We start from the raw sequence: 12,771 nt of genomic DNA on the forward strand, positions 1-12,771 counted from the left end.
TGCTCGTCGAACGTCTCATTTCAAAATCATGGGCATTAATGAAGTTGGTCCCCTCTTTGCTGCTATAACAGCCTCCACTCTTCTGGGAAGGCGTTCCACTAGATGTTGGAACATTTCTGTGGGATCTTGCTTACATTTAGCCACAAGCATTAGTGAGGAAGGGCACTGATGTGTGATTAGGCCTGGCTTGCAGTCGGCATTACAATATATCCCAGAGGTGTTTGATGGGGTTGAGGTCAGGGCTCTTGCAATCAATCAAATTTAGTTCAGCCGATGTCACAAAGTGCTATACAGAAACCCAGCCTAAAACCCCAAACGGGAAGCAACGTAGAAGCACAGTGGCTAGGGAAAAACTCCCTAGAAAGCCAGGAACCTAGGAAGAAACCTATAGAAGAACCAGGCTCTGAGGGGTGGCCACTCCTCTTCTGGCTGTGCCGGGTAGAGATTATAACAGAACATGACCAAGATATTCAAACGCTCATAGATGACCAGCAGGGAATCGTGATAATTATAATAATCATCATCCATCATCATCATCGTCACAGTGGTTGTAGAGGGTGCAACAGATCCGCACCTCAGGAGTAAATGTAAGTTGGCTTTTCATAGCTGATCATTGAGGTCGAGGCAGCAGGTGTGGTAGAGAGTTGAAAATAGCAGTTCCGGTACAAGGAAGCAGTTCCGGTACAGGGAAGCACATCTGGTGAACAGGTCAGGGTTCCATAGCCGCAAGCAGAACAGTTGAAACTGGAGCAGCAGCAAGACCATATGGACTGGGGACAGCCAGGAGTCATCAGGCTAGGTAGTCCTGAGGCAAGGTCCCAGGGCTCAAGTCCTCTGGGAGAGAGTTTGTTGGAGGTAGAGAGAGAGAGAGCGTGTTTTGTTAGAGGGAGCATACGTAAATTCATACAGGACAGGAGAAATACTCCAGATATAACAAACTGTCCATAGCCCCCAGACACACACTATTGCAGCATAAATACTGGATGCTGAGACGGGATGGGTCAGAGACTCTGACCCCTTCCGACGATACCCCCAGACATGGCCATCCAGGCAGGATATGACCCCACCCACTTTCCCAAAGCACAGTCCCCACAGTGCTACAGGGATATCTCCAGTCAAGTTCTCGACAAACCATTTCTGTATGGACATTGCTTTGTGCACGGGTACGTTGAAAGAGGAAAGGGCCGTCCCCAAACTGTTGGAATATAATTGTATGCTGTAGCATTAAGATTTCTGTACACTGGAACTAAGGGCCAAGCCCGAAGCATAAAAAACAGCCCCAGACCATTATTCCTCCTCCACCAAGCTGTACAGTTGGCACTATGCATTGGGGCAGGTAGCGATCTCATGGCATCCGCCAAATCCAGATTAATCTGTCGAACTGACAGATGGTGACGCGTGATTCATCACTCCAGAAAACCAATTTCCTCTGCTCCAGAGTGCAAAGCTCGCCGCCACCACTCCAGCCAATGCTTGGCATCGCGCATGGTGATCTTAGGCTTGTGTGCTGCTGCTCGGCCATAGAAACCCATTTCATGAAGCTCCCGACGAACAGTTATTTTGCCGACTTTGCTTCCAGAGGAAGTTTGGAACTCGGTAGTGAGTGTTGCAGCCGAGGACAGACAATTTTTGTGCGCTACAGCACTCTGTGGTCCCGTTCTGGAGCTTGTGTGGCCTGCCACTTTGCAGCTGAGCCGTTGTTGCTCCTAGACTTTTCCTTTTCACAATAACTGCAATTACAGTTGACCCGGGCAGCTCTAGCAGGGCAGAAATTTGACGAACTGACTTGGTAGCATCCTATGACAGTGCCACGTTGAAAGTCACTGAGCTCTCCAGTAAGGCCATTCTATTGCCAATGTTTGTTTATGGAGATTGCATGGCTATGTGCTCAATTTTATACACCTATTAGCGACGGGTGTGGCTGAAGTAGCCGAATCCACAATTTAAAGGGGTGTCCACATACATTATATATACACACACAAAAGTATATATGGAGAGATTGAGTTACCCATGGCATGTGTGATTGTCACACTACACAATGAGAGCGTGATGCATGTTGCTGGAGTGTGAGTGTGTTCAGCTGAAGGTCACCGTAGTCATAACACACACACACCCACCCCATGGACCAAACCTGCACAGACACATTTGTGTGTTTGTCGCTGTCTTTGATATGTGTGTGTGTTCCAGCAGGAATAATTTCTGACGGCGTAAACAACATTCCTCCGTTTCGTGTTTATAAGAACAATATGCCTCTTGGCGTGGCTGAGGGGTTGTGTGCGCCTGTTTGTGTTGAAGTTTCTAACAAAGTGAGCGCCACCAGCTGAGAGTAGTCTTGTCTGTTCTGGTTGCCTCCACACCAAATATGTAGTAAAAACACTGACCCGTTCAGACCAGAGAGGGAGAAACATAGAAATTGATAGGTCTGTCTACACTGAGATGTGTTTCTGCTGTTTCGTGAGATTTTTCATTTACGCCATATGGATGTTTATACACACACTAGAACCAGCAGAGCTGAGAGCAGTGTCAAAGCCCTATAAATCTGCCAGTGTCGCATCTAGAGTCGGCCCAGTTCACTGTGTTATAGAAGAGAGGCGCCAGAGTGTACACACATCCCATATGCACGCAATAATTTACACACAGGTCTCCCACACACACACACAGGTCTCCCATGCACGCAATAACACACACACACACACACACACACACAGGTCTCCCATGCACGCAATAACACGCACACACACACTGGTCTCCCATGCACGTAATAACACACACACGCACAGGTCTCCCATGCATGCAATAAAACACACACAGGTCTCCCATGCATGCAATAACACACCACTTCGTTAGTGTTTCACACAGAATTTGAAACTTAGAGTAAAGCTATGATTCAGCTGTAGTCCTACCCAGTATGTGTGTACAACACACATACTGTACTCGTGGCGCGCACACACAATCATATGTTAGTATTTTAAGTAGACGGGTAGGACATGCGCGTACACACGTGGTAGTGTTTTAAAGCTGGTTCTCTCAGGTAGAGAAGTCATAGCTGAGGAATGTAGGTTAGACAGAGGAGAGGACAAGGCCGGCATTCGTGCTTTTGCATGTGTACATATGTGTTTGTGTGTGATGAGGTACCTCTGTTAGCACAATGTAAACTGTGTGTTCAGTCTGCGTGAAGGCCTGTCCTGTTTCAGTGCCACTGGGACTTGCTGATAATGGGGCACCCTCTTTGATAATGACAGAAAACAGACACAGAATTGCAGATGAGTCTAAGGCCTGTCTCCTTATTGTGTCTGGACTAAAATTCTCTGAACAATATTGTCTCTTTCTCTCCCTCTAGATAACGGCTTTATTCCAGACTGTCTGTTGGAGGAGGTGATGAAGGCACTAGACCTCGTCTCAGAACCTGAATACTAGTAAGCGTGTGTGCTCTTGTCCAGACGCCTCAGCTAATGTTTCACTGCTGTTGGGTAAAGAGCAGAGAAAACACAGACAGAACCAGAGGGCGAGAACACTAAACATCCAGAGGAAGCGAGAAAGAGGGCAGGGGATGATGGCGGGGGGTGGGTGCATTAAACTGCTAGCAGGAACACTGAGAGGAAATACTTTAATGTGCTGCTTCAAACCAGGTTCGGGTTAGCCCCGCCTTAAGGTCAGCCTAGATCAGTCATCAGCTGACCTGACCACACCAACCTGGACAGCTTTCACACTGTGGGGACAAGACAGACCAGTTCAAGTTACAATGGCAGAAAAGTTTGCTGACTATAACCATATTTCTTAGAAAAGACAAGCCGCACACTCTGTGCCTCCGATGCAATACATTTAACAAACGTTTCGACAGCTATGTTGCCTTCAGGTTTTCATCTATAACCATGTTTCTAACTAGCTGGATAAGTGTGTGTATGTAAATGTGTGTGTTTGTTTAAAATGACTGATCAGGATATGTGTGTCACAAGTTCACCACATAAACAAACACTAAACATCAGGAGTAATTGAGGGTTTACAGTGGGGAATAGTTTAATTCAAAGGGCTTTATTGGCATGGGAAACATGATTACATTGCCAAAGCAAGTGGAATAGATAATAAACAAAAGTTAAATTAACATGGGCATTTAACATTCAATGTGGCACCATCATAGGATGCCACCTTTCCAACAAGTCAGTTTGTCAAATTTCTACCCTGCTGGAGCTGCCCCGGTCAACTATAAGGGCTGTTATTGTGAAGTAGAAATGACTAGGAACAACAACGGCTCAGCTGTGAAGTGGTAGGCCACACAAGTTCACAGAACAGGCCCGCCGAGTGCTGAAGCGCATAGCGTGTAAAAATCATCTGTCCTCGGTTGCAACACTCACTACAGAGTTCCAAACTGCCTCTGGAAGCAACGTCGGCACAAGAACTGTGGGTTTTCATGGCCGAGCAGCCGCATACAAGCGTAAGATCACCATGCGCAATGCCAAGCATCGGCTAGAGTGGTGTAAAGCTCGCTGCCATTGGACTCTGGAGCAGTGGAAATGCGTTTTCTGGAGTGATTAATCACACTTCACCATCTGGCAGTCCAAAGAACGAATCTGGGTTTGGCGGATGCTAGGAGAACGCTACCTTCTCCAATGCATAGCACCAACTATAGTTTGGTGGAGGAATAATGGTCTGGGGTTTTGAAGAGGGGGATGACCACGGCAGCTTTCTAATCTTTGGGGATCTCAGATAATATGAGAGGTTGAACAGGCTAGTAATAGGGGTTGCAACAATTTCGGCAGGTAATTTTAGAAAGTGAGGGTCCAGATTGTCTAGCCCAGCTGATTTGTAGGGGTCCAGATTTTGCAGCTCAGAACATCAGCTATCTGGATTTGGGTGAAGGAGAAATGGGGAGGCTTGGGCAAGTGGATGTGGGGGGTGCAGAGCTGTTGATCGGGGTAGGGGTAGCCAGGTGGAAGCCTTAGCCTTTGCTTTCCTGTGTATATTGGTTCCTAAGTTTCCTGAAAAGGTGCATATCGCGGGAACTATTCAATGCTAATGCAGTACGCCACAGGATGTTTTAGTGCTGGTCAAGGGCAGTCAGGTCTGGAGAGAACCAAGGGCTATATCTGTTCCTGGTTCAAACATTTTTGAATGGGGCATGCTTATATAAGATGGTGAGGAAAGCACTTTTAAAGAATAACCAGGCATCCTCTACTGACGGGATGAGGTCAATATCCTGTCTCCTAGAGATTAATGTACTTTGGTGCGAAAAGTGCAAATCAATCCCAGAACAACCGCAAAGAACCCTGTGAAGATGCTGGAGGAAACTGGTACAAAAGTATCTATATCCACAGTAAAACGAGTCCTATATTGACATAACCTAAAAGGCCGCTCAGCAAGGAAGAAGCCACTACTCCAAAACCGCCATAAAAAAGCCAGACTATGGTTTGCAACTGCACATGGGGACAAAGATCGTACTTTTTGGAGAAATGTCCTCTGGTCTGATGAAACAAAAATGGAACTGTTTGGCCATAATGACCATCGTTATGTTTGGAGGAAAAAGGGGATGCTTGCAAGACGAAGAACACCATCCCAACCGTGAAGCACGGGGGTGGAGCATCATGTTGTGGGGTGCTTTGCTGCAGGAGGGACAGTTGCACTTCACAAGATAGATGGCATCATGAGGAATGGAAATTATGTGGATATATTGAAGCAACATCTCAAGACATCAGTCAGGAAGTTAAAGCTTGGTCGCAAATGGGTCTTCCAAATGGACAATGACCCCAAGCATACTTCCAAAGTTGTGGCAAAATGGCTTAAGGACAACAAAGTCGAGGTATTGGAGTGGCCATCACAAAGCCTTGACCTCAAACCTATAGATAATTTGTGGGCAGAACTGAAAAAGGATGTGTGAGCAAGGAGGCCTACAAACCTGACTCAGTTACACCAGCTCTGTCAGGAGGAATGGGCCAAAATTCACCCAACTTATTGTGGGAAGCTTGTGGAAGGCTACCCGAAACTTTTGACCAAAGTTAAACAATTTAAAGGCAATGCTACCAAATACTAATTGAGTGTATTTAAACTTCTGACCCACTGGGAATGTGATGAAAGGAGTATAATCTGAAATCAAGCATTCTCTCTACTATTCTGACATTTCACATTCTTAAAATGAAGTGGTGATCCTAACTGACCTAAAGACTTTAAACAATGCTACTTAATAATATAATACCCTACATTATTTATCTCATATGTATACATATATACTGTACTCTATATCATCTACTGCATCTTTATGTAATACATGTATCACTAGCCACTTTAACTATGCCACTTTGTTTACATACTTATCTCATATGTATATACTGCACTCAATACCATCTACTGTATCTTGCCTATGCCGCTCTGTACCATCACTCATTCATATATCTTTATGTACATATTCTTTATCCCCTTACACTTGTGTCTATAAGGTAGTAGTTTTGGAATTGTTAGCTAGATTACTTGTTGGTTATTACTGCATTGTCGGAACTAGAAGCACAAGCATTTCGCTACACTCGTATGTGACAAATAAAATTTAATTTGATTTGTCCACAACCTCAAACAGTCACACTCCAAACTCCACAATGGCCAAGACCAAAGAGCTGTCAAAGGACACCAGAAACAAAATTGTAGACCTGCACCAGGCTCGGAAGACTGAATCTGCAATAGGTAAGCAGCTTGGTTTGAAGAAATCAACTGTGGGAGCAATTATTAGGAAATGGAAGACATACAAGACCACTGATAATCTCCCTCGATCTGGGGCTCCACGCAAGATCTTACCCCGTGGGGTCAAAATGATCACAAGAACGGTGAGCAAAAATCCCAGAACCACACGGGGGGGACCTAGTAAATGACCTGCAGAGAGCTGGGACCAAAGTAACAAAGCCTACCATCAGTAACACACTACGCCGCCAGGGACTCAAATCCTGCAGTGCCAGACGTGTCCCCCTGCTTAAGCCAGTACATGTCCAGGCCCGTCTGAAGTTTGCTAGAGAGCATTTGGATGATCCAGAAGAAGATTGGGAGAATGTCATATGGTCAAATGAAACCAAAATATAACTTTTTGGTAAAAACTCAACTTGTCTTGTTTGGAGGACAATGAATGCTGAGTTGCATCCAAAGAACACCATACCTACTGTGAAGCATGGGGGTGGAAACATCATGCTTTGGGGCTGTTTTTCTGCAAAGGGACCAGGATGACTGATCCATGTAAAGGAAATAATTAATGGGGCCATGTATCGTGAGATTTTGAGTGAAAACCTCCTTCCATCAGCAAGGGCATTGAAGATGAAACGTGGCTGGGTCTTTCAGCATGACAATGATCCCAAACACACCGCCCGGGCAACGAAGGAGTGGCTTCGTAAGAAGCATTTCAAGGTCCTGGAGTGGCCTAGCCAGTCTCCAGATCTCAACCCCATAGAAAATCTTTGGAGGGAGTTGAAAGTCTGTGTTGCCCAGCAACAGCCCCAAAACATCACTGCTCTAGAGGAGATCTGCATGGAGGAATGGGCCAAAATACCAGCAACAGTGTGTGAAAACCTTGTGAAGACTTACAGAAAACGTTTGACCTCTGTCATTGCCAACAAAGGGTATATAACAAAGTATTGAGAAACTTTTGTTATTGACCAAATACTTATTTTCCACCATAATTTGCAAATAAATTCATAAAAAATCCTACAATGTGATTTTCTGGATTTCTTTTTCTCATTTTGTCTGTCATAGTTGAAGTGTACCTATGATGAAAATTACAGGCCTCTCTCATCTTTTTAAGTGGGAGAACTTGCACAATTGGTGGCTGACTAAATACTTTTTTGCCCCACTGTACTCCAGAATGTTATGAGGAGTGATCAGATGAATTGCAATTCATTCAAATGAACTGAATCCCCAAAAAATATTTCCACTGAATTTCAGCCCTGCCACAAAAGGACCAGCTGACATGTCCGTGATTCTCTCGTTAACACAGGTGTGAGTGTTGATGAGGACAAGGCTGGAGATCACTCCGTCATGCTGATTGAGTTCGATTAACAGACTGGAAGCTTCAAAAGGAGTGTGGTGCTTCGAATCATTGTTCTTCCTCTGTCAACCATGGTTACCTGCAAGGAAACACATGGCTTCATCATTGCTTTGCACAAAAAGGGCTTCACGGGCAAGGATATTGCTGCCAGTAAGATTACACCTACATCAACCATTTATCGGATCATCAAGAACTTCAAGGAGAGCGGTTCAATTGTTGTGAAGAAGGCTTCATGGTGCCCAGGAAATTCCAGCAAGCGCCAGGACCGTCTCCTAAAGTTGATTCAGCTGCGGGATCGGGGCACCACCAGTACAGAGCTTGCTCAGGAATGGCAGCAGGTAGGTGTGAGTGCATCTGCACGCACCGTTAGGCGAAGACTTTTGGAGGCCATCCTCCAAAAGTCTTCGCCTAACTGTGTCAAGAAGGGCAGCAAAAAAGCCACTTCTCTCCAGGAAAAACATCAGGGACAGACTGATGTTCTGCAAAAGGTACAGGGATTGGACTGCTGAGGACTGGGGTAAAGTCATTTTCTCTGATGAATCCCCTTTCCGATTGTTTGGGGCATCCGGAAAAAAGCTTGTCTGGAGAAGACAAGGTGAGCACTACCATCAGTCCTGTGTCATGCCAACAGTAAAGCTTCCTGAGACCATGTGTGGGGTTGCTTCTCAGCAAGGGAGTAGGCTCACTCACAATTCTGCGTAAGAACATAGCCATGAATAAAGAGTGGTACCAACACATCCTCCGAGAGCAACTTCTCCCAACCATCCAGGAACAGTTTGGTGATGAACAATGCCTTTTCCAGCATGATGGAACACCTTGCCATAAGGCAAAAGTGATAACTAAGTGGCTCGGGGGACCAAACATTGATATTTTGGGTCCATGACCAGGAAACTCCCCAGACCTTAATCCCATTTGAGAACTTGTGGTCAATCCTCAAGAGGTAGGTGGACTAACAAAAACCCACAAATTCTGACAAACTCCAAGCATTGATTATGCAAGAATGGGCTGCCATCAGTCAGGATGTGGCCCAGAAGTTAATTGACAGCATGCCAGGGTGGATTGCAGAGGTCTTGAAAAAGAAGGGCCAACACTGCAAATATTGACTCTTTGCATCAACTTCATGTAATTGTCAATAAAAGCCTTTGACACTTATGAAATGCTTGTAATTATACTTCAGTATTCCATAGTAACAGCTGACAAAAATATCTATAGACACTGAAGCAGAAAACTTTGGAAATTAATATTTGTCGTTCTCAAAACTTTTGGCCACGACTGTACATGGATTATTTTTTTTTACCCCAACACCGCTTTCTATCAGTTTATAGCAGACCCTCATGGTAAATTGAGTCAAGCTTTTTTGAAATCAACAAAGCATAATAATACTTTGCTTTTGTTTTGTTTGTTTGTCAATTAGGATGTGTAGGGTGAATATCTTGTCTGTCGTATGGTAACTTCGTAAAAAGCCAATTTAGATATTTGCTCAGGACGTTGATTTCACTGAGGACATGTAGGAGTCTGCTGTTAATGACAATGCAGAGGATTATTTCTCTGACTGCAACATCAGATGACACACAAACCCACACACACAGTCTTAACTGGGTTATCAGCCTCTGTCTGGGCATGTAACACTCTATTTCTGCCTTAAAAGGGAAATGTTTCTCTGTTTTATCACTGTGGAATAAGAATAATATTCCTGCTCTAACACACAGGAATGTCTGGTATATTTAGTATCACACACACACACACACACACACACACCATAATTCCTCATCAGACGGGGTTACCGTACATTTCTCCAGTGTTTGCTTTCTTACACCAAATCTTTTACACAGAACATGACACATTTATACCTCAGACAGCCCTTCTCACTACCAGCACCCCCTCCTTCCTCAGCTCCACCCTTCCTCCTCACCTCTACCCCTCCCTTCTCCACCCCTTTGGCCTCTCCTCACTTGCACCCCTTGTCCTCACCTGCACCCCATCGCCCTCCCTCACCCCTTCCCTCCTCACCTCCACCCTTTCTCCAGCTCTCACCCAATGTCCCTTCTTAATTCCCCCATCTCTCCCTCCAACTGACACAAGTTTTATCATTGCTTTAAAACAGGGACAATTTTTAAGATTTTCTGAAGAATTGGAGGTATGTCTCATTGCTGTGCTTAGACTATAAGATCATGTTGAAATGTTTGACAAACGTAACTCTTTCCTCTCTTTCTCTCCCTCGCTCCGTCTCCAGTGTGAGTCTGATGAAGAGTAAGTTGGATCCAGAGGGCTTGGGGATCGTGCTGCTGGCTCCGTTCCTCCTGGAGTTCTTCCCTGATCAGGTAACTGAAGAGGAGCTGAGATACTTCAAAGCTGCAGCAATATCCATAAAACAAACTGCGAAGACCGCTAAACAAGAAATATCTTTGGCGTATGCATGTACGTACATGAGCGCTTCCGTTTTGTTAGTGGTTTGTGGCTGACGATGGATATGAATTTGTTGAATCAAATCTTTTACAGCAATGCAATGGTGACCGAAATGTTTAAATATATGTTTACACAAACCCCTGCTCAGACAGGGTCTCAGTGGCAGGGAACCATGGCTGAAGAGAGGGAGAGCGAGAGGCAAAGAGAAAGAGGTGGGAAGGGAGGTGGGGACAAAGAGAGAGGAGCGGGAAGTGTGTTAAAGTGATCAGGGCTTCGGGGACTCACCAGAGGAATGGCCCTCGGCCACAAATAAATTATACTGCCATTAGCCAACTGGAGACACACACACACACACACACACACACACACACACACACAGACTGAGGTTATGGTTTCACATAAACACACTCACACAGTCTATTAGCATTCTGGAACGTCCCAACAAAGTGTTTGGGCCTGTGTCGTTATTGACTGGTTTCTAATATAGGCTGTTCTGTGGGATTGGGGTTAGGGTTTCACATGCGTAAACACACACACGCGCATTCACACACACATACGTGGGTTATGGGTTTCAGGCTAAAGTATGCTGAATTGTCTGTGGGTTAGAGAATGTTCTCTAGTCAAACTGTGGGTTCCGATATACCCACATCTTCCAGAGCAGAGTTATCGACACACACACCCCAGGGATGATTGTTAACTGGTTTATATATTGTGTTTACAGGATACTGGAATCCCAGACTCCTTCCCTGTCTACCACTACAATGGCCTGAAACAGTCCAACCACAACGAGAGGGTAAGATATATGTAACCGGTTCAATCGGGTGACGTCACTCGCTCTGAGACCTGAAGTAGTTGTTCCCCTTGCTCTGCAAGGGCCGCGGCTTTTGTGGAGCAATGGGTAACGATGCTTTGAGGGTGGCTGTTGTTGATGTGTGCAGAGGTCCCTGGTTCGAGCCCAGGTTGGGGCGAAGAGGGACGGAAGCTATACTGTTACATTGATGCTGTTGACCCGGATCACTGGTTGCTACAGAAAGGGAGGTCAAAAGGGGGGTAAGAATGAGAATGTAATGTGTGTGTGCATACTTACTGTGTGTGTGTTTCTCTTTGTCAGGTGGAGTATGTGCAGGGTTCAGCCCTGGTCCTGGGCTTTGAGGACCCCATGGTGAGGACAGATGACACTCCAGTGAAGCGCTGCCTCCAGACCAAGTGGCCCTACATAGAACTGCTGTGGAATACTGACCGCTCCCCTTCACTTAACTAACTCGCTGCTAGGGTCGTAGAGGACTGACTGATCTCTAAAGGAAAGAAGGCCACAAAGACTGAGAGACACAGTGCATGTACACTGTTGCACACACAGGAATTTGCTCACTGTCCTGGGCAGGAGAAAAACACACACAGAACGCCACTACACACACTTGACATACAGACACAATTGTTTACTGTTAACTCTGTTGTGTTTTACATGACTGTAAATTAAGTCACAGGATGTTTTTGGTTTGTTGTAAAAAGCTGAATGACTTATCACTCTATAGATGACTCTGTTTTATACTCTGGGATATATTCACCTAATAAGAACTACATATAAAGGAGATAGCTGACCTCGTTGGAATGTAAACCTGTAACTGACTGACTGGATCAATGCTTCTGTACCACCCAGCTGTCTGACTGTTAAAGAGAAACAACCAAAGCTTTTTCCAAGACGCGCGTGCACACACACACACACACACACACTCCTATTCTAACTACAGCTAAGTTAGTTTGACCTCTTAGTACTGAGGCAGGGTATCCCTGACCCAGATTAGGTTTACTGCATTATCTCCATTGAAATAGTCCAGGAGCAGTCTAAATCTGGGGCTGGGAAGCTAGCCTCAAGGGTTTTCACAGGAGATTAGAGTAAAAGGGTAACGCACACACATACACACACCCTGGTGTTTACAGCATAAAGGGACCAATCACAGCAGCGATATAAGGAAATTCCTCCTGTTTAGTGGTTTGACCTGGGAGTAGAACCTTTGGCTGGTTTTACACTTCGAGTGACTTCTCTCTTCATACCAACACAGGAAGTGATCTGGTATTCATGTATTTATTGCCCCCCCCAAACTAATAAACCCATTTTTCTTCACTTGTGTGTGGGCTTGTTCGATGTTGCAGGCGACTGCCGACTGACTAATCTACACATCACCTTGCATCGTAGTCTCACCTAACCATCCGTCTACTTGCATCATAAGTAACTACTCATTATTGTTTGTAGATCAGTCAGTCACAATTTACCCACAATTCATCATTGATTTCAACAGAATGCTCTCGAACATGGCCTGTATGTATGTGCTTGCATGTCTCAGTCTGTGGTGTAT

The 12,771-nt window shown here is 45.2% G+C and overlaps 1 protein-coding gene across 1 annotated transcript in view; it reads left to right on the top strand.

The window, feature by feature from the left end:
• Positions 1-12,539, top strand: part of LOC139391694 (ubiquitin carboxyl-terminal hydrolase MINDY-3-like) — a 38,598-nt gene extending 26,059 nt beyond the window's left edge. Inside the window, exons 12-15 of the mRNA XM_071139167.1 lie at positions 3,341-3,416; positions 10,245-10,332; positions 11,139-11,210; positions 11,529-12,539. Of these exons, the coding sequence (XP_070995268.1) occupies positions 3,341-3,416; positions 10,245-10,332; positions 11,139-11,210; positions 11,529-11,678 (386 nt within the window). The 3' untranslated portion in view covers positions 11,679-12,539. The remainder of the gene's footprint in view (positions 1-3,340; positions 3,417-10,244; positions 10,333-11,138; positions 11,211-11,528) is intronic.
• The last annotated feature ends 232 nt before the right edge of the window (positions 12,540-12,771 follow it).

Source organism: Oncorhynchus clarkii, chromosome 3 (assembly GCF_045791955.1).
Source record: "Oncorhynchus clarkii lewisi isolate Uvic-CL-2024 chromosome 3, UVic_Ocla_1.0, whole genome shotgun sequence".
Lineage (NCBI taxonomy): Eukaryota > Metazoa > Chordata > Actinopteri > Salmoniformes > Salmonidae > Oncorhynchus > Oncorhynchus clarkii.